At 39.4% G+C, this 23233-nt stretch overlaps 1 protein-coding gene across 1 annotated transcript in view; it reads left to right on the top strand.

The window, feature by feature from the left end:
- PRKAR2B (protein kinase cAMP-dependent type II regulatory subunit beta) overlaps window positions 1-23233 on the top strand; it is a 75597-nt gene that overhangs the window by 16843 nt on the left and 35521 nt on the right. Inside the window, exon 2 of the mRNA XM_014869000.2 lies at window positions 11528-11563. Coding sequence (XP_014724486.1) covers window positions 11528-11563 — 36 coding nt within the window. The remainder of the gene's footprint in view (window positions 1-11527; window positions 11564-23233) is intronic.

Below are 23233 nucleotides of genomic sequence, written 5' to 3'. Positions count from 1 at the left end.
TGAGTAGATGTGTTGCCAGCTGGTGTGAGGATACTGGGACTTCTTCATTTTGTCATTTCACTGACTGGTTTTGTTGGCTGACAGACATTGGACAGTTTGTCTAATGTGGGAATGATGTTATTTGTAGTTTAACCAGTGGAATATCTGACTAGGAAATGGGTGGTAGGCTCTGCCTGTGCACTGTTAGGTGTTTTGTTAGTCAGCATGCTGGGTTCAAGGAAGCACTATCCTGCCATCACTATCACCCACAAGCTTCTTTTATGTGGTAGGAGTAAGGATAGAATATTTCTTAAGAGCTTCTCTTTTGGCCATGGCTTTTCTAGGTAGATGCTTATATTTATTTTGTTTCGTTGGCTTTTTAAAATTTTTTTTTCTGAAACAGCTATTCTTCTCATTATATTCAAGCAATAATACTTGGGGTTTGGGCTTTTAAAATTTTTTTTCTTTACAGTCACTGTGCTTTCTGATGAGGTACATCTCTCAGCTCCTATCTAAAACCAAGAGTGGAAACTGTATTTTGCCTCATTATCTGAAAGCTAAAAAAATAGTCTATTTTAGATCTGAATAGCTGAGAATGAATTATCATAAATGCAAGAGAAACTCCCTTTAAATACGTAATGTTCTTAAAATATGCAAATTTTAAAATATCCATCAAATCCAAAATCTTAGATTTCACCAGGAAGTGAATAAGCAGGCAATGCAGATTGCAAATGATACATATTCATATACTTCTTCATCAAGTTATTTTGTATCACACATTTCTGCCGAGGCAGTCCTAGGAACTGAGCAGAGTCTTTGTATAAAATCTTTGCTTTGGAAAGTTTTAATGGTGTTTGCTCATGTAGGATTTGTTGTAATAACCTAATAGCAAAGTGAGGAAAACATGGAACATAGTAGGAAAACCTGAGTCTCAAAAGCTTTGAGGCTTTAGATTAAACATGGGTAGTATGAATGTGTATGGGAGAAAGCAGTTATGTTCACCATTGTCAAATGATATAAAATAGATTAGATAATTATAAACTCTACACAAAGGTGCACTCCTTCAGAGAATAATACTGACATCTTCTCCAGCCCACTTCCATCAGTGAGATTGCAATGTTATTCCTCTATAATAAATATATCTTGCAGGTACTGTCAAGAGACAAAAGACATAGGCCAAAGTTTTGTAAAAAATAAACCAATCAAACAAACCACCTCCCCTCCCCCCCAAAGTACTAAAGCACTGTTATGTAATGGCTAAGGGAAGGAAATCAGGAGAACAAGCCATTCATGTAAAATGTTCAGTACTCTAGTTTTAAGTTTGACAGAAATATTGTTTCAAGGATTGGTACAGATTTTTTTATTTTATGAGATGGTGAACCCGAAGCATTTACTTCAATTTGATCCTTTACAGGTTCCCAGCTGATTCGGGCATTTTTGGTAGAGCTTTGGCAGAATGACCAGTTTTTCTAATGTTCTGATAGAGAACATGCATACATTAGTATATATGCTCCAGGCAGCAAAATTAGAAAGCAGAAAAGAACATGAAATCTAAATGCCTATGCAGCAGTGTTAGAAAGCAAATAACGACGATATTCTTAAAATAGCTTGTGAAATTTTGAGTGAAAAGAAGCCATTTAGAGATGGTAAGAAGGTAAGCATTACTGATGCTTTGTGCCAGATTGTTTGGTAGCAATTGTAAGCTATGCTCTGGCTATAGCAGAATATCCCTTGGAGATGGTAATAAATTAGCAAAGAAGGAGGTTGCTACAAGTGATGTTGGTGTAGTGATCATGTTAAAAAAACCTCAACCCAACAAACAAAAAAGCCCAAGCCACTCTGCTAGGGCAGAAATAGGCAGCCAGTTGTACAAAGCAGAATCTGTAGGTGGTGACCAGCTGAAGCAGGGCTGCAGGTCTTGGCCCTTTGGGAAGGGCTGAGTCTTTGTAGCCCAGGGCATGGCCTGGGAAGGCTGACCTCTCTCATACATTTATTCTATTCGTATTTTCAGGTTCGGTTTTGCTTTCAAAAGGTGTTGTCTCTGTGGGTAGAATTCTTCTCTCATACACACTAGTACTTTTCATCATTTATCCTGAGAATCTGGGGTTGAGGACAGCAACTGCTCCAAACCAGGATTTCCACACATGTACACATCTTCAGCTTGTAGTAGACAAATTCTAACACAAATTAAACTTTTTACCCCGTGGTATTATAGAAGATTAGAAATATTGGCCTAAATTATTTTTTTTCCTCTTATCTAGATCACTGATTACTTTTAATCAGATAATGACCAAGTCACAAGCAATAACATGGATGGATTTCTAAGGGTAAACATGCTAAGTAACAGGATGCATATTTAAGATAGAAAAACTCGTCAATATCTTCTCTTTCTTCCTTTAACATGGGACATTAATCTGAAAGAACAGATGTAAAAATTAAAAAAAGAAAAAAAAAGGCGCCTAAAATCTTGATCAAGCTGCTTGTGTGGGAAATATCAGCATTTGATTTCCAATAATGAGCCATGACAGCCCATTTCACTGTGTTGGTCATTGTCTAACATATCAGGCAGGCATTTAATTTTTTTTATTTTTGGTGTTTGTATTTACATACAGCATCAATTATTCATAAGAGCTGAAGTCTCTTTAACTGATATAAGTAGGAGAGATTATTTACATCACTTTCAAGGTTCTGTGTTCTGACAGGTTAAATAAACAACTTGGACAGTAACTCCAGCCACAGTTGGTTTCACTGGGGACCCTTCCCTGGCCCTGTGCAAGCACACACAGCACGGGGGATAAACAGGAGCTGCAGGGCTGGGATCCCGTGTCCTGGGATGGCTGCTGTGACACGAGTGTTGGAATAGAAGGACATGGCTCTTTAGGAAGGACAGTCAGGAGACACGAGGGGAGGTGTCACCCTCGAGGCCAGTGACAGCTGGAGTGCATGGAGCAAAGTCTGGGGGGAAAGAGGAGCCATCCGAGAGCCTGGGGGTCAGGATTAATGGGAGGGCAGGGAGAGGTGACTTTGTGGGGGAGTTCTGCTACAGCTGCCAGGCCAGGAAGCACATGAGGTCCTCTGTGGCTGTTCTCACATTCAGAAGTCCTGGTGTTCATGGGGGGCTTCATCCACCCCAATATCTGTAGGAAGGACAACACAACAGAGCATAAGCAATCCTGCAGCTCCCTGGAATGCATTGATTAACTCCTCCAAGAGACAGGGGAGGCAACAAGGAGAGGTTCTATGCTGGACCATGTTCTTACCAACAAGTAGGATCTGGTGGGGAATGTGAATCTCCAGGGCAGCATGGGCTGCAGTGACCATGAAGTGGTGGAATTTGAGATCCTCAGGGTGGTGATTAGGGTGCACAGCAAGCTCAACACCCTGGACTTCAGCAGAGCAGATTTTGGCTTGTTCAGGGATCTGCTTGATGGAATGGCATGGGAGAAAGTCCTGGAGAGAAGAGAAGCCTGAGAAAGGTGGTTAATATTCAAGAATTATCTCCTCCAAGTTGAGGGGTGATGCATCCTAACAAAGAGGAAATAATTTAAAAACACTAGGAGGCCTCTATGGATGAACAAAGAGCTTCGGGAGAAACTCAAACACAAAAAAAGAAGCCTACAGCACGTGGAAGCAAGGACAGGTAGCCTGAAAAGAATACAGAGAGGTTTTCTGAGCGGCCAGGAGTCAGGTTAGGAAAGCTAAAGCTCTGAAAGAATTAAGTCTGGTCAGGGATGTCAAGGAAAGCTTCTATAGATATGTTTGCAATAAAAGAAAACCAGGGAAAATGTGAGTCTTCTCCAGAAGGAAATAGGAGACCTGATTATCTGTTCGTGAAGAAGGACAAGGTACATAAAAATTTATTTGCCTCAGTCTTTGCTGGCAAAGGCTCCAGCCACAGCACCCAAGCTGCAGAAGACTTCAAGTTCCAGAAGGGACTGGGAGAATGAAGAACCACCTGCTGTAGGAGGTCAGGTTCAATATATTCTGAGGAACCTGGATATGCAGAAGTTTATGGGACCTGATAACATGCATCCATGGACTCCCAGGGAACTGTCCAAGGAAGTGGCTAGGCCACTATCTATCATATTTGAGAAGTCTGGGCAGTCAATGAAGTTTCCACTAACTGGAAAAGGGAAAACATAAGCCCCTTTTCTAAAAATGGAAAATAGAAGGAAGACCTGGGGAACTACAGGCTAGTCAACTGACCTCAGTGCCTGACAAGGTCATGGAGCAGATCCTCCTGGAAACTGTGCAAAGGTACCAGGAAAGTAAGGAGATGATTGGTGACAGCCACATGGCTTCACTAAGGGCAAATCATTCCTGACAAACTGGACAGCCTTCTGCAACTGGGTTATGGCAGTGGTGGATATGGAAAGAGCAACTGATGTCATCTACCTTGGTTTGTATAAAGCATTTGACACTGTCCTGCATCACATCCTTGTTTCTAGACTGGAGAGACGTGGATTTGACCACTCAGTGGATAATGAATGGATGGATAATAATGGCTGGATGCTCTCAAAGAGTTGTGATCAACAGCTCGATGTCCAGGAGGGGAGCAGTGAGGGCTGGGGCTCCTCAGGGGTCGGTGCTGTCCCACACCTTTGTCAGGGACACCTTTGTCAGTCTGCCACTGCACCGAGCTGTGGGGCTGTCACACTGCAGGGATGGCATCCAGAGCAGCCTGGACACGCTTGAGAGGTGGGACTGGGAGAAAGAACCTCATGGAGCTCAACACAGCTGAGTGCAGGGTGCTGCAGCTGTGAAGCACAATCTCAAGGCAGTGTGAAGCACAAGTACAGGCTGGGCAGGAAATGGATTGAAAGCAACCCTGAGAAGGAAGACTTGAGATTGTTGGTGGATGAGAAACTCGACGTGACCCCACAGTATGTGCTGGCAGCCCAGAAAGCCAACTGGATTTTAGGACTACAATATCATGTAAATTTAGTTCATTTTGCATATTGAAATAAATGGGGATAACGATATATTCTGGTTTCTGTATATTTTAATCTTTTTATAGATGTATTGATGTCTGCAAAGACAGCAATAATTATGTATGTATTTATTTTGGTACAGATGATTTTAAAATCTGTAGATGTAATTTTTAATTAAAAAATAACTAAATTTAGGGCATCCCATGAGATGAAGCAATTTTTTTCTTGCCAACATCTACTTTTCTTGCAACAGCCAAATTATTCTCTCTCTTTTTCTCTCAGTAGCAGATAAATGCTACCACTATGATGTTGTTTCTCCCTCACCTTTGGCTTCTCAGTCTGTCTACAGGATTTACTGAAAGCCTGTGTTGCCTTTATGCCTCACTGCCTGCATTCTGCTCTGTGTTTGAATGCATGTGTCTGTGTGCACTCTGTCTCCCCAGCTACAGAGCAGTCTCAACTCCTTAGGGAGCCATTTCTTCCTCAAAGTATGCACTTGCAGTGTGTACTTGTATTGCTGGAAAGCAATACACCCGTCTTTGGATGGAGCTAGATCCCTCTGTGTGCAGATCCTACCCTTTCAGGAACTGTGATTAGCCTCAGTGAAGAATACCCAGAGTTTTGGAATGGGCTTCAGATATTCTTGAGATGTTAAGATTTGTTTATTGGGAAACTTGGTGGCAGTGTTGCTCTCTAACTTGTCAGGTGCTTTGGCTGACTGGTCCATACAGGAAGCATCTGTGGCTATGATTTACCTTTTCTCTTTGTGTAAAGGCCAAGCCTATGTGCTGCTGTTCTTCAATTTTATTTTAATTAAAATAAGTCATTTTCTGAGACTGATTTATTTGGTGAGGGAAATAATAAAACATAGCTCATGTATTTCATCACTGAAATATTATCATTACTGTTAAATTTGCACAAATTGAAATAAAAATATTTTGAAAGCTATGCTCTAACTACTTTATTGCCAGGACTGTTTGTTTGTCTTCCAAATAGTAGCTGTGTATTTGCTGTGCTCATCCCTTCTCATTCCTCACAGTTGTCATAGCCTTTCAAAGAGAAAAGACAAAAACCATTCTCCATAGACCTGGCAACTCCCTTCTCTGTCAGAGTCATTTCTTCAAACTGTCAGTGAGTTTGTCATGCTTTCCTTGAGATTTTGTGAGGTCTTATCAGTGTGAAGATACATTAACATAACTTGTATTGTCTTGTGTGGGTCTCAGCCTCTGAAACAATCGTTCTACCTAGATTAATCCTGAACTAAAGTGAAAGCTTCCTGTGATGGAGGGAAATTGGAAGGGCTCCAAATTACAGTTGTTATCTGTGGTGTCCCAGCCTATCATTGTCCTGGGTAATGGGGAGTTAACTCTGTTTCTTCCATTTGGGACATAAAAACATGAGTCTGACTAAAGCACATAGTTTAGAGAGGCATTCATTTAGATTTGATTTTGCTCTTGTTCTGATTAGGTCATTCTAATTAATAATCTGTCTGTGAAAGAAGAAAAGTGAATATTAATTACAGTAATATAGGAATGTGATTGCAATAAGCATAATTCAAAATTTTTTGAATGTTGAGACCTTTGAGAAATAGGTAAGCTTGGAACTGAAAAGGTGGAACATATACTGGCCATGATCCTCATCAGTGAAAATTTAGCCTGGAATTTTGAGGTATATGATGAAAGGACCATAGGTAAATCAGGAATAACTACTGAAAACACTAGAGTTAAATGAAATAAAATCAGACAGTGTGTTGAGAGCAGGTTCTCAGTTTATTGTTCAAATTTGGACTAGGTTTGACCCACTAACCTCAGTGAGGTCCTTGAGAGTTTTAACAGCGTTTTGCCCTCAATAGGACAGAAAAAATGTACGATTTGGATATGACATTTGTTTCCTAAACTCACCTGGCCATTTGCACTTTCCACACAAGGAAGACACTGTACTGTGGATGTTTCTCCTTGACTATCCATTAAGCTACATTAGCAGTATTCCTGCTTTGTAAATAAGGATGGGGTTTGGGGAGCTATGGGCTGCCAAATTGGAAGGTTTAAAACATGTAATAGCTTAGTTTAATTTTTGAAGGGTTTTTAAAATTATTTTTAAGGGCTTTAGTCCTTTGCCATATGAAGAAATTGCATCGGCTAATTGAAAGTGAGGCTTGTGGAAAGTGTTTTAATTTTTACTAGCACTGAAGATTAATCACTAATCCCCTGCCAGCCCTTGTCGCTTCGAGCAGGCATTTTGGCTTTGTGTGTTTTTCTTTAAAAGAGCATTACCTTGAGCTGCTGTAAGTGTGGCAGCAGAGTGAACGATCTCCTGTTGGCCTCTGTCCCCCAGAGCAGCTGCAGGGAGTGGGGTGTGCTCAGCCTGGCTTGGGCACACACGGGGCTCCATGCACTCTGCAGCACACCTGGGGATGTGTCTGCTGTGGTTTGCAGACCTGCAGGAAGCACCAGTTTACAGGTGTGGTTGTCAGAGAGTGCTCAGGCATGTCCCTAACAGCCCCTGATGTGCAGAGCCTCTTCCTGAGTCCCAGGATTTCAGTCCCTGACTTCTTAGGAAGGCTGCATGTCTAATGGCTACGATGTGTTTAGATTCTTATTCCAGGTGACATTAATGGCAGAGCAATCTCTGGCAGTTTCTGAAGCAAAAACATTTAAATTGTGAGTTTGTAAAAAGAGACAGCTCAGGCTATCAGAACAGGTCAACCATCTAGAGGATGCCCAGGTAGGGATCCTTTCTTAGCATTATCTTCTTAGTCTTGCTACTCTACAAACCACCCCACAAACTCCCATTTCCTTCTCTACTTACAAAGTTATGCTGCTCTTCATCATTTACCAATTATTTATATTCATTTGCTTGATCTGTATTGCTAAAATATTTTAGAAGCTCTACTTCCATACAGTTCTCTAAGCAAGGATTTTCAAACGTGAATTTCAGTTGCTAACAAATGACAGATTGTGGAATTCTCTCTTATGTAGTGCTAAGAATCAAACTACTGGAATATGTCATGTAAGTTTTTTCACTTGCGCACACCCACCCCACCCCCTGTGAAGTTTGTAGTAGATTTTGGTTGAAACAAAGTAGAACATGAAGAGTTACATTCAATATTGGAGTGACACCATGCTTTTAAACGACACTCTGTGCACAGCTGTACATTATTTGCTGTGATGCAGCACTCCTGACACGAAAAAAATATATTAAATGTCACTGGACACGTTCTGAGTATGTCTGTTTATGCCTTTTATTGGGAAAAATCCCTGACTTTTGTGATGGTGAAGTTTTGCAATCCCTGAGTTTTGTTCCTTCTATATTTTGCACAAGTTATGGGGGATATGTGGCACTCTAAGTTACTGTGGTTTTTTCCTAGCAAATTGTTTGAATTGAATCGTTTTGAGCAACTAGCCCTCAGCACGATGTCACTGTAACCTTTAAGATTAAGTATATTTTTGCTGTAGAGTTAACTTCAATAGCCACATAGGTATTGCCTCACGTTCTCTGCCCATGTTTACCCCTGCTAGAATACTGGAGCTGTGCACTGGTGTGAGTCGGCAGTGCTGCATCTGGATGTCACTGGGCATGGGGCAACCCTCCCACAAGGCTGCCTGGCTTTCCCATTGCAGGGAGCAGTCCGTGGGCAGCTTGCAGGCAGGCACTGGACCCCTGAGAACCTGCTTGAGACATGGCTGAGAGGAGAGAGGGGAGCAGAGTGTTGGGAAGCTGAAGCAGCAGCAGGGTGGGAATCACAATGCCTAAGCACCACTTCTACGTGTGTGCAGACTGGGGCTTGAACCTGTGGATTTATTGTATAGGTTACAGTAAATTGAAGTAGGTATAGAGTACAAGTACAATATTCCTGTGTCCTGCCAGTGGGATTTCAAAGCTGCTCTCCTAATTCAACCTGGATGCCAAGACTGTCTCTTGGCATCCCTGTCTCACTTCCACTTGAGCTGTGTGAATCAGGACAGTCATCTCAGTCCAAACCTAAGAGTCAGTCTAACTCAGATCTCAGTCAGGATGGTGGCTAAAAATAGATATCCAGGGAAGGTGGTAATCACAGTCGGAATAAGCAGTGTTTCTTCCCTAGGAATCTCTCTGCTGTTCTTGATGCTATGTGGCTCCAGGAGGAGCATTTATCATATATCCCTCATTGAATATTTCTGCCATTGATTTGCCCATTTGTTTCTGAGCCAAGACTTTCTGCTGCTGACTTGTTTGAAAGGTAATTTAGTATTTGTTTTATGCCTCAAACAAAATGCACCTTAGACTTTCTGTTGCCCACCTTACTGCACTTCTCCTGCCAGACATTGTAATAGCCTGGTTGACCACACATCTACTTTGTACTGAGAACACCTAAACAGCTAAATTCCTGCAGGGCTGATTATTATCTGAGACCTTCTTGTATGTTAATGCTTCCACCTTTCTGGACAGCAGAAATATATTGTGATTTGCGACCAGAAAAATAGAGAGTAGTTCAACTTGCTCCATAACAAAGAACTGTGGGTTCTGCTTTTAAATCTTCCAGTAACACATTTGGATGACCTCCATGAAATCCCAGTCTGGGCAGGAAGGCTTTGTCTGGTTGCTGCTGAAATACCGATTATTCACATAAGCTCAAAAATAATTGCTGATCAAGGTTCTGACATTCTTGCTATTTTTTTTCCCTAACAGTAAATAATTTGTAAAATCTGTGGTGCAATAAACTAAGCCTCTTGTAGCCAAATAAAAGAGTGAATTTAGAATTTTGTAGCTGAAAAAGAACCTTTTTCTTTGACAATCCCAGTAACTTATTTCAATTTATGTTAGTTTTGTGCTACATGTTCCTTTTTCTTTCTTTTTTTTTTTTAATGTGCTGAGGTAGCTGTCTATAGGAGTTAAATCTTCATATCTACAGATTATATACAGAACTGACAGCCAAAGCCCCCCTAAAGAGTTTGGGGAAAGCTTCTGAATGGGAGCAAAATATTATTTTATGCTTTATTGTTAGAAATATGTCAGATTCCAATTTTTTTTTTTTTTAAATATGGGCACATCTGCTGAGACCTGCTGCAAATTTCCTTGCTTGAGGAAACAACTCAGCCATTTGATGGTGACAGTCATGACTGATGTCCTGAAATGAATTTGGCCCATAACAGTAGTGACAAAATAAACAGTTTTGAGGAATCAAACAGCTCCCATATTACAAAACAGCAGTTGCATAAAATATGCTGTTTTGATAAAAATATGTCTACATTTTCTGTGGTTTTATTTAAAGAAAAATTGTTTGGGGGAACTAGAATTCATGTTTCAAAATAACTTTGCTGGTTATGTTACTCTTGTGCTCCTCTGTGTATATATTAGGGGTTTGTAATAGCTTATTAACCAGAGATTTCCTTCCTCATGACTAGCACTCCATACCTCTGTAGTCGGGTTTCCCAGTGTATTTTTTTTGCCACTTGGACCTGTCATTCCTGTATATACCTGTACAATCTGTGACTGTGGTTCAGAAATTGTAGCTTTGCTTTGGTTTTCTGTCCCTAAAGGAATAAGAAGTCAGTTTGTATCTCAGGCTGTTATTACTGTCTCTTCTGTTTCCTCAGCAATTCTTTTCTCTTGGCTTAGGTGTTCAAGACATGATGCATAACTCGCATGTAAAATTTAGTGGGATAAAATAGAAAAAGGTTAATAGTTTTCATTTTTCAGTACTGTGTAAACATGAGCAGTTTTTAAGGTTGAATATTAATAAGCACTGTAAGGGCATACATTTTTAATGTGGCTGCTGCCCACATTTGAAATTAGGTCATTCAGATTTTCTTCTTGCTGTTTATTCCAGCAGTTAATACATCACATGAAAGTAGAGTTCAAGACCAGTGGTTTTTACTAATTAGAAGGCTGAAGGTTGTATTTGGAAGGCAAAACATAAAACTATTTATCTATTTTATCTCTAGTAACTCTTGAAAAAGCCAGTAAACCTAGAAATGGAGGCAAAGCCATGTGTTTTAAGTTGTATTTTGCAGTCTCTCCCAGTTGGAAACAAGACAGGAGTCTGATTACAAATGTTTGCAGCATGCAGCTGGAGATGTGCCAGGATGGCACTATAAAACATTTGCACTGGGATTTTGGTGGGGGTTGGCATTGTTATTGACTTACCCAAGGAGTTTTAAAGGTTAGTCAAAGCAAAAGTTGATCTTTTAATGGGATTACAAAATTAGTCTTTTTCTCTATAGGAGTATCTTTAGTGCTAGATTTCCAACAGGTATATTTTGTAAAAATGAAGTAATTTTTTTACGTGCTTTTAAAATCCCTGATTGCATTATTGTTTGCAAGATGCCAATTTCTGTGCACTCAATAAATAATGGAGATGCAGATCTAAATGTTTCACATCCAGTCATGAATAGCAGTAAGTAACAGTGTTTGGCTCTTGGAAAGATGAAAATGGTCTGGAAAGCTTTTTAGTTACTATGTACCATCTCTTGCATCGCTACTTAAAAGTTAAAGTGTATACAAATGGGTTCCTATAAAGTTACAAAAATAATGCTTGTCTGGTGTTAGTAGTCCTCACACTTGGAATGAAGTATTACACTGTTATGTTTAAAGCAAGTTAGCTACAAAAATAATCGAAATGTTGTCTTTTCTTTCAGCTCCTGCAGTAAACCGATTCACCAGACGTGCATCAGGTAAGCTAAATGAAGTTCCATTTGTCTCAATAATAGTTGAAACATTATGCTGACAGTGATTGTCATGTAAAACCTAATATGACATTAGTCAAAGTTCTTTAAAGATTGAGCTAACCTCTGATTTGTTGCTGCGTTATTGAAAAATGTAACCAAGGTTTCAGGTCACAGAACTTGCATGAACCCTTCTTGTTGCTGTGGAATTGATTAAAAACCAAAGCTTCCTCCCCTAGCCCCTTTAAAGAAAATAATTTCAGTTCTAGCAGATCTGAAGGTTGAAAGCAAGCACTGAATATAAGCAGGGTTACCCTGCTTACTTCACAGACAACCTGAAACTGCAATTTCACGATCAGCTATGCATGAGGAAATGTACAACTGCATTGCAAATCTCACTGTTCTCCAAACGCAGGCTGGTTTGTGTGCATGGTGTGTTGCTGTGCTGTGCAGATCAGGTCTGGAAGCACCATTGCCAAGGTGCTCTGTTCTTGTGCTGGGCGGGCACTGCCTCCCCTGCTGCTGGTTTGTGTATCGTCTTCACGTTAACTTGGTTCTTGCTGGCTCAGAGGACTCCTTACCTTCTTTCCATTAATGCAGATCCCTCCAAATTATGTATCGTTAAAAGTTAATATTCTTGGCCTTTCCTTATTGTTCTGCTGTGTCATGTCCTTTAGGCTTAATTTTTGAGGGCTTTTTTCTTCTGAATTGTGAGGCCCAGAATTTGGATCTTATTTGTTTGAAGTACTATGAATCTGAAAATGTGGCATAAAAATCACCATGAAATGTAATGAGACTCGTGGCTGACTCATAAGAGTCAGGAGAGCAGGAGATATGAGCTATTCCTAGTCATTTCAGTATGCCATGTTTAACATCCAAGTATAAAATGCTCTTTGTTTTCAACTTCAGGTCATTTTCAATAAATGTTCTTCATAATGCAGTTAAGTCTGTCCAGACTTCTAGTTACACCCTGTCAGGCAGTCCCTTTTCAGTGTAGAAATACTAGTGGAAATCCTCAGGATTACTGAGGAACTGAAGAGAAAAAAGGAGATTTGCAGGATTGGTGCATAGTATATCATAGAATCAAACAATGGTTTGGGTTGGGAGGGACCTTAAAGATCCCCCAGTTCCAATTCCCTGCCGTGGGCAGGGTCACCCTCCACTGTCCCAGGCTGCTCAGAGCCCTGTCCAGCCTGGCCTTGGGCACTTCCAGGGATGGGGCATCCACAACTGCTCTGGGCAACCTGTGCCAGTGCCCTGACCACCTTCACATATGTAACACAAAGTAAAAAAATGTAATAAAGCATGAGAATATTTGGAATTAAAGTAATGATAATACTTCATGAGGTACTGTAGCTTGTAATGAAAGGAATGATTCATTAACTAGTGCTCAGTAACAGTGAGCAGGGCTCTGTGCAAATCATTTCATGTTTTAAGGAGAGTTCTACTGTGACTGATTGATAGCTGACATTAATGAATGCAGTCCTTCTAACAGATGTGTGATAAGCTTTTGCCTTCAGAGAGTTTGACTGTTTGAAAAGCTAATACTTGCACACAAAAAGACCCAAATCAGTTATTCTTAATATTTCTTTAATATTAAATTAACATTTATTTTTAAAAGAAAACTAAAAACATAAGTCTGGAATTTTTGTGCAATTATTGGGGAAATAATTTCTCTGGGGAATTAATATTTCATGTATTTTGGCCTTGTTGTGGAGAGATAAAATAGTTATCTTATTCAGAATAATGAGTCAGGTGGTGTAGTAAATCAGATGTAAATCATGTGAATACATTTTAAGCTAGAACAAAATAATGCTGCAGCCCACTATGTGTACTATTTTATTAAGTTAGTAGTAGCTTTAATAGTTAAAATAACTATTTTTCAAACAAGAAAGCAGGTGAAAGGTGATAGTTCTTATTTCTTAAATGATAAATGTCTGTCAGAGAAGCACAATACGTTTAAGAAACTTGATTGATAAAATTGAAAATATAAATTAGACTATGCTGATAATATAAACATTTCACAGGGATGTTTGCAGTCCTAATCATATTTTTAAATACCTTTTATTTAATTGAACAGTTGTCTGTGTAGATTAAGGCAATCAAGATACCTTGCAAGGGGAAAAGCTAGATTGTAGCTATTACAGTTGTTTTTTTCTTATGCTTGGTAGCTTAATGGCCTTCTGTAGTCAAAGCTGATTCTCATGTTTAGGAAATGCCAAATGTATTATGTAGGCAGACCAAATGAAATGTAGGGTTTTTTTCCTCAAATATGAGTTTCTCTTAATTTTAGGCTGTTTTGCTAAGAGTTATTTTAAAATTTGAAATGTGCAATATTGTTGATTCTTGAATGCTTTTGAAGATTTTCTTCTGGTGAATATTTTTGCAAGCTGGTGGTGAATATTGGGTGAGTTAGCTGTAGAATGTGGTTTCATGTTGCATCTTATAATGATACTGCAGACTGGTTCTGGGAGAGTGTGACTTGAGGGTCCCTTTCTGTCATGCCTCTGCCTATAGGTTCTCTCTATTTCTCTTGCACAGACCTAGAAGTTGTGCTGCCTGAGGGTGGATTGATTTAAATGAAACAGAAAAACACAAGGTTCTGGTGCATTGATTTGCATTGGGTTTCCAACATTTCCTCGTAGAGAACAATAATTCTCTACAATGGGTATTTTGATGTTTCTTTGGGTAATGCCTAGCATTTTACTTGGTTGCATAAGATATAGTTATTTTTCCTAGCTGAGCTAGAAATTAGGTACCCAGAGTTTAATTGCTGAAGCACCTCCTGAAAATAATACAGTACAGCATTTATTATTTAACAGCTGTTCCTGTTAACGTGCTGAGAATGTGTTAATGAACTGTCATTTGTATGTAGAGGAAAAAGCAGAAGTAAGCTAGGATAAATTAGCTGTTCTGGAATTCCAGTTCTTAAAATTTATTGAGCTACCTAATTAGATATCTCTGATGTGTGTTTATTTCTATGTGTATATATGCAATGTGGGCTCTATACATAAAATACACTTATAGTGCTGGTGACAGGCACTCATGGGCTAGTTAATAATGCACCCCATTGTTCTAGGCTGTGCACAAAGAATAATAGATATCACAGTCTTTAAAAGAGGAGCTTAGTAAGAAGAGGAGATTAAAAATACTTTATAGAGCTAGAATGAACAATGAGACAGCTGCAAGTAGTTAATCCTTAACTTTTGTTTTCAAATCTGGTGGCACTAAGATGCCACCAGAAAGAGAAGAAGAGAAAGAAAAGAAATAGAAAGGAAAAAACTGTTGAGATGATCAAGAGACATGGATGTGGAAAAATGGGGAGCATGAAGGGCACCCTTTTGTCCTTCAGATAGGACAGAGGGCATTATGTGCATTCTCATACAGGGGAGCATCTGGGAGCAAGTTTGCCAGAACAATTTATTCTTCTTTTTTGTATAAGGTGCCATTAGGAAGAAAGTTACTGCAGACTGTATGTGTATATATGTATAATGTATATATCTCACTGCTACTTTTTAACTTAGTAATTCCTACTGGAAGCATGACAATGTACTTAAGAAACGTGGTGAGTTTTACTGCATTTAGACTACAGGAGTCCTGTTAGTGAAGGAATGGCTAATTGATTTCTGAAATTACAGACGAGCATAGGTGATATCAAATTAAATGGTTGAATATAAACTAGTGTTTAGGAAGAGCAAATCGGCATTGCTAGCCAAGAATAGAAAATGTCCCTAGGAACAATATTTCACTTGTGATTTTCAATCAACTCAACTATATTGAGATTTTCTTAAAAAGATTGGCACCCACTTTCCGGTGGCATATTAAAAATTGTCAGAGAAAGGCAGCATACTGAAATGAAGTGCTATTCCCTTTTATAGAGTAAGGCAGAAGCTAAGGTTGTACCAAAAATAATGGTGTGGAATTAAGTAACTGTAAAGTCCCCTTTGAAATGCTCAGGTGGGATTCAGTGTTGTTGTAGAAGCATATCAAGTGACAGAAGAAAGAAGAACTTTATTGATGAACCAGTAATTCTGGTTCTTCAAGAATTGTTGGTTCTACTTCTTCTGAGTGATGACCTAACCCCAAACAGAATTTAAGTGGTGTTGGAATCACCTTTGTTCGTTACACACATGTAGTTCATCCAAAATTTGAAATGTTCCATATGTCACGTTTCTGAAAACAGCAAGGACATAGCTGACAGTATCTAATTTAGTGTCTAATACTGAAACTCAGTTAAGCACTAAGGCTGCCATTGTGGTGGTGAGGAAAACCAGAAGAAAAAGCGCTGTCAGAAATTGACAGAACTGAGAGTGTATCTATATTGCATGAACAGAGCACAGTAAAGAAAAGGTGTACTGTGCCTTGTCAGGGTCCTTCTTACAATTACCATCACTGTAACACTCAAATCCTTTGCTGAATGACAATAAGGATGTGGTACACTGAGCTCTAGGCACCTTAGAGCCGCTGGATCAGGGAGAAGGCTGTGCTTCAGTCTGGTCCTGGTCTTGCTTACAGCACATATGTTGAGTTAGCAGGAAAGTACATCTCCTGTCCCAGCACAGGACACCCCAAGAGTCACACCGTGTGCCCAAGAGCATTGTCCAAATGCTTTTTGAACTCCGTCACACTTGGTGCTGTGACCACTCCCCTGGGGAACATTTTCCATTGCCCAACCACCCCTGAGTAAAGAAAGTTTTCCTAATGTCCAGCCTAAATCTCCCTGGCAGAGCTTCATGCCCTTCCTTTGGGTCCTGTTACTGGTCACCCAAATGAAGAGATCAGTGGCTGCCCCTCCCCTTTCCCTTGTCAGGAAGCTGTAGACAGCTGTGAAGTCTCCCCTGAGTCTCCTTCAGGCTGAACAAGTCAAATGACCTCATCCACTCCTTGGCTTTCTCCTTCAGAGCCTTCACCATCTTCGTAGCCATCCTTTGGACATCCTAAAATAGATCTTTATTAGATCTTTATTTATTATTATTATTTATTATTAGATTTATTAGATCTTTATTGTGTTGAGGCACACAAAACTGCCCCCAGCACTGGAGGTGAGGCTGCCCCAGCTCAGAGCAGAGGGGACAATCCCCTCCCTTTCCTGACTGGCAATGCTGTGCCTGATGCCTCCAGGACATGCTTGGCCCTCCCGACTACCAGGGCACTGCTGACTCTGCCTCTTGGCAATGAAGAACTGATCTCAGTGATCCGCCCCACAACACTTCTGGATCTGTGGAAAGTTAGTGATAAAGATGTTTCCCATTCAATCCATAATTAATTGATCCAGCTTCCTTTCTTTAGTTCTCCTTGCATAGACTATTTGCTGGGCACTTCTGCAAATGAGACAGTCACAGAAACAAGAGTTTAATTTGCTCTTGTTTCCTCTTTAGATTTTCTGGCAATTTGAGAAAAGTTCCTGTAGAAAAATGAAGTTTTAACATAGGACTATAGACACTTAAAGAATGCTCATATTTGCCTCCACTCCTAACCACTGTTTTCATTCAGAATGTTTGATAAATAACATCATTATGTTAAACTTGGGAGTATTTGTTCCTGTCCTTTTGTTACCTTGAGATATGTTGCTTTTGATGTGGATCTGAAGAAGAGCATGTGTGCTCAGAAGCTCTTCTGCCTCCTTCTGGGTTCAGCTGTTTTGGCTGCTCTAGTGACAGATTCTGCCCTTGAAACTTCTCTCAGTTTCATTGCATGTATACAAAAACTCTTCCATATTACAGTGTATAGTTGGACAGTAGTATTCTTGTTCAAAAGAAAACAAAATTTGGGCTATCTGCTTTACCTTCAGGAAGTTTTTAAGTGGTTCATATGCAAATTTCATTTATTCCTCTTTTAAAACTCCAGAACCTGAAGCATAGATTCTAGCAGTTTGTATCCAAGTGTTTTCTTGTATACATGATCAGCAGAGGTTGAATATGAATTTTTCAGAGCGTGTTGATGGAGCTGAGTTACAGAAATTGGCAAACTTACAAATTAATGCCATGCCAGGTTTTAGATATAACTATATTTAAGCTGTTTTTGTCATAACACTCAAGGCTTAATAAAAGGAGAGATTTTGTAGATGCATACTATAAGGCAAAGGTTGAGGTTGGTGAAGGAAGGGAGGAAAAAAGGCAAGAAAAGGGAAAGATGGAGATGGTAGGAATAAGTAGGTAAGCCTTGTGCTTTGTGATAAGTTGGTGTAGAGATGGCTCTCAATAATTGTCCCAAGGAGGTGGTAGGGAATGAAGGAAATAAACAGATAATGATTGGCCTAATTTTTACACACACAAATATTTAGGTTATGCCTTGGGGAAAATGGACTTGGACTAAATACTTAGTAAAGCAATAGACTAAATTGCACAGGAATGTTGCATTCTCTCAGAAGTTTTAAAGAAAGGTAACACCTTTTCTAGAAGGAATAGAGGTGTAATTCATACTGCAGCAGTGCCTGGATGATTTAGACAGATGGTTTAGATGATTTATTAAAATTTCATCTGTATTTTCATGTTTCTTTAGAAGTCTTTGCAATCACATATTTTTGACTGCATTTATAGACTGAATGAAATGTACTGAGTAGTAATTTTTAAATTGTACAAGTTGGTAAATCTGGATAGCAACTGTTTCTTTAGAAAATAGGAGAGTTGTGTTTTGAGTTCCTAAATTACTGTGTATCCCCCTTTATGGGAAATCGTAGTTTTTCCTGCTTACTATTACCTTTGGAAAGCAACCTGCATGTGGTTTTGTATCAATAAAATTAATCATTGTAGTTTTTTCAGCTATTTGGGCTGGTCTTGTTTCAGACATCAACCGGAGATTGGTGTTGAAATATGAATCAAATTTATCTTTATGGACTGTTGCCCAGCCTGTTTGAGGAAGAGCTCAGACATTCTAGCAAGGTATCAAGTTGTTAGACTGATTGACCAGTAGCATTAAACTCATTTTTGTATAAGATGGGGAGGAGAAGGTGTGTTTATACATCAAGCCCTACCTGCAGCCAGCAGCATGGCCTGGTCTGTACCACTGTTTGGGAATGCTCCTGTTTGGGACTGTGCCAAGGACCATGCTGGAGCCTGGTCCAGGAAAGTGAGTGTGGTGGAGGGAGCTCTGTGGTGGTGCCATACTGAGCTGGAGGGAATGGTTGGATAACGCTGGTTTTGAGTGAGGGGGAATGGTTGGATAATGCTGGTTCTGAGCTGGAGGGAGCCGTCGGGACAACTGTGGTCAAGTTGAGCTCCATGCTGATCATTTTTTGCATGTGATTCACTCCCTCTTTTTTGTGCACTTTTGTTATTAATATTGTTGCTATTACTGTTCTTGTCTTTCTGCTCTTTCCAGTAAATTGCTCTGTCTAATCTCGACCCATGATCTTTATGTTTTGTGACTCTAGTTTTCTCCTCTCCTGCCCAATGCAGGAGGAAGAGAAATGAGTCAGCAGCAGCATGGTTTGGAGAATCTCAATGGGAGCACTAGATTCCTAAACCTCAACAGCCATACTGTGTTTTCTGTTTTAACCCTCTGCTAAATTTGCATTCACTATTGATAGTCTCAGAGATCCCAAGAACATGATCAGAGAAGTTAATAATCTTCCAATGCTTTTATCAGGATGCTCATAACTCATGATTTTGACTCAAATACAATAATGGTTATTTTTTTTTAATGAGTGGGTATCCATGTTGGTGAAAGAAAGAGGAAGGAATTTAAAATAAATTTGGAGCAGGTGTGTATTGATAGTCCTTATTTAGTAGTTCTGATCTTTTTTTCTCTAAAATATTTCATGTGTCTATATGTCTATGTGTCTATAGTAAGCTCCTCTTTAGTTGCTGTGCTATATTGTTCTTCCACACTTGTGTTAGGTTAGGAAGGTGTGCTCCCTCCACTGTAACTGACAGAGCATGAATCTCTAGGCTGTACAATCTGCTTACCAGTTTTCCAAAATAATTCCATTCCATCTGCGACTTCATGTGGTTTGACCTTCATGCTCTAGAAGATTTTGTCTGAAGGATAAAAGATGAGTAAGACAAGGCATGTTTTACATAGCAAGTTGTTCAAAATGGAATAACAGTATTTGTTGTATTAATGTGAATGCATTCTTAAGGGGTTAAGGTTAATAATTTCTTTTCTTGTTCTAATAACAATTTTGTGTGAAAGTGAAAAAGATTGATTTCTGGTGTCTTCACAATTATTGTGAAGAATTATAATGAGCATGCCAGAATGAAAAATTGCTACAATTTTTCTTTGCTACAATGCCACAATCCATTCATGAGGAAAATTGTATGTATTTATTACATAGAATAGGAAACAGAAATCCATGACAAAATAGAGAAAAATGAACTTGTCAGAGGAAATATTAAATGGAAATGTTAAAGCTTTGTTTAGTTTTTTTCTTAAACCTGAGATTACATGGAAACACTAACTCTTTCCCCTCTAGATACACAAGAAAATAATGAAAATATGGAGGTTCACTTTCAAATAACCAGTCACAGAAGAGGAACCCCCATCAGCCTAAACTCAAAGCTTCAGTCAGTCTTTGAAACCATCTTTCACTCTGAACATCAGCTACACACTGCCACAAAATTGGGAGTTTATATCCATAACGTTGTTTTGCATGCAGTCTCGTAAATGATGAGTGCATCTTTTAAGGCACAAATTCAATGCCTACTTGTCAGCCTTCTTCTCTCCTGCTATCACAGTCTGAGATTTGGAAATGCACCTTCTGATTGGAGCAGTACTGTAACAGAACTGTGCTCTCTGAGCTGGGCACTTGGAACAATGAAAGGGGGAAGTCCTAAATAATAATTACTTTTTAGTCTCTCATATTCTTGCCAGTGAGCAACAGGAAGAGACATTTTTTTTCTGCTAGCATGGATTTGGAGACTACTTTCACACCTATTCTAGTTGGTCCAGAGCTGACCCTTTTGTCCAATTTTTTTTGTCTCTCCTGTCATAATAATATATTGTGTATAGCAATATATCATCATAGTAATATACTAATATCAAAGATAGTTGTGCAGGACACAATTTTTTCAGGCATTTTCCTTACTAAGAAGATAAGCACTAATCTTATTCTTCATTTAAAAAAAATGCCACATTTATTATGCTATCCATTTGGGAATAAGTTCCTGAGGAGTGCCAGCCATCACAAGTTTGGGGCTTAGGCTAGAATAGATGAAGTCAAAGAATCAACCAACAGCAGGCAAAAATGTATGTGTATGTATTTATAAAGAATATAACAGAAATGTCTCCCTATATAACGCTTACCTACTGTTCTGTAGGATTTTTAGACATATCACAGAATCAATCACATTTTTTCATGGTTAGTGTGAAGGAATGCTTCAAATGCAAAATAGCTAAGGAAGAAAAAGAGAAGTACTTACGCCTACTGTATGGCATAATTACCCTGAAAAAGATGAGATCCTAATCTAAAAGATCTTCTTGTGTGCTCCTGGGATCAGTTTGTTCGTGAGTAATTACAGCAGATAATCTAAATTGTCATTGTGGTTCAGTAGTGCCCAACAACATGAATATGTTATTGTATGTTGGTGAAGACTGTACATTTTGTTAATTGAATTTCTTAGCTGTGCAAGTCAAACTGCATAGGAAGAACAAACATGGAGTTCCCCATAGTTCATCCTCATATGTCTAGGGCTTATTAGACCAACACAGTTGGCTTTTTTAATATGCCATCCAGGAAATTGGTCTGTTGCAAGAATGAGGAAGGGAAAGTGATGCAGTTCTTATAGGTCAGCTCAAGAAACACTGTCCACGAGCGAAAAATACTAAAATACTCTTGGAGAACTGGGTCACGCAGCTGTCACAGTAGCAAAGCAGAGGCAGGAGCAGCACAGTGTGACAATAGCTGATACACTGGGTTAGCAAGGGCCTGGAAGAGAGGAGGAGGAAGCCTATGCTTGATGCAGTCAAAAAGAACAATTAGGTGGGATTTCAAATCCTTTGTGGAACGCCTACCACCAAGTGCCCAGCAGCAGTGCTTGTTGGGTGTGAGGCTGCCTGCACCGTGCACATGCCCATCTCTGCAGAAAACCTGCCCTGAAAGGGAAGGAAGATTAAAACACGTGATGATATAAAAGCTGTGCTGCATAAAGGAGACAAAGACAGCCTGCTACTAGAGGCTGGTTTGCTGCAGTCTGACACAAACATTAGCTCTGTATATCGCCATGCAAACGCTCTGTACCTGCAGCTGTATCCTGCAGCTCATGGTATCCTTACACCTGACTGAAGCCAGTTGCTTAAAACCTTCTGCACAAACTTGACTGTGGAATGGTCAAGAAACTGTTGATTTAACGTTTAAAGTAACAGGAATAATTTAATTCCTGTAGATGCTCTGGCACCCACAACAATGGAATATTATTGTCACCAAACATAGCACAAAAAGCTGTACTGAGGAATTTACATATAAAGCACTTAATTGAATGGCACACAACCTTATGGTTTATGTTTTCCAGCTTTTAAAATTAGGTAAATCTAGCAAAATAGAGTGTGTAACTGTTGGTGTAGACAGATGCTTTAAGTGGAACATGATGTTCATGATTTTGTTAAAAAAGGTATTAATTTGGAAAAAATATTTAACAATAGATACAACCCACTAAGTAATAGTATTTGCTATAGTTGCCTAAAAGCCATAAGCCATTTTGTCACATACTATGACTCATTTATGTATTCTAATTTTCTAAGTAGAATTTCTTGCATGTTTTCTTTCTGAGTAGTCCTTGTGCAGACAAAGTCTCAGGGGTGCCAACTGGCTTTCTTTGTCAGTTTTTGTGGTGATAATTTCCCAAGTTTTTTTATTTTGGTGATCAAGTTGAGGGGAAAACCAATTGAAATTGTGATGTAGTGCACTGACACGTGCTCAAAATGCTTGGTATGAATTGGAAATTTATTAAGATTATGCCAACTTTACCTTTCACAAAAAAAAAAAAAAGTAAAGTTTATCAAGCTATGGAATGATTTTATTCTATTAAAAAACTCTCTTCTCCTATACTTGGCACTGGCAAGGGCACACTAGTGTGCAGTTTTGGGGCCCACACTACAAGAAAGTGATGGATGTGCTAGAGCAAGTCTAGAGAAGGGGAACCCAGCTGGGGAAGGGTCTGGAGCACAAGTCCTATGAGGGAGGAGCAGCTGAGGGAGCTGGGGGTGTTCAGCCTGGAGAAAAAGAGGCTCAGGACAGACCTTATTGGTTCTAGAGCTGCCTGAAAGGAGGCTGTGGCCAGGTGGGGATCAGTGTCTTCTCCCAGGTAAAAAGTGACAAGGGGAAATGACCTTCAGTTGCACTAGGGCAGTTATACATTGGATATGGGAAAGAATTATTCACCTAAAGACTGGTGAAGCATTGCAACAGCTGCCTAGGGATGTGATGGAGTCCCTGTCCCTGTAAGTGTTCAAAGAATGAATTGATGTGGGACACTCTGATATATTTAGGGGGTATGGTGGTATTAGGTCAAAGGTTAGACTTAATGATCTCAGAAGTCTTTTCCAACCTTAATGATTCTGTGATTCTTTAGGTAACTGGACTTATATAATTTTGATTACTGAAAAATGCCAATAATACCCATAATTCTGGCATATCCATATATTTCCATATATTTCTGGCAAATAATTCTTAGGATGTACTATTTTGTGGTTCACCTCTGACCAGAATGTTATTCTTATTAGGAGTTGGAGGATGTTTTTTCA

The sequence above is a fragment of the Sturnus vulgaris genome, chromosome 5, assembly GCF_052056855.1.
Source record: "Sturnus vulgaris isolate bStuVul1 chromosome 5, bStuVul1.hap1, whole genome shotgun sequence".
Lineage (NCBI taxonomy): Eukaryota > Metazoa > Chordata > Aves > Passeriformes > Sturnidae > Sturnus > Sturnus vulgaris.
Note: the sequence above shows the minus strand (reverse complement) of the source record. Positions and strands in the feature narration are given on the sequence as shown.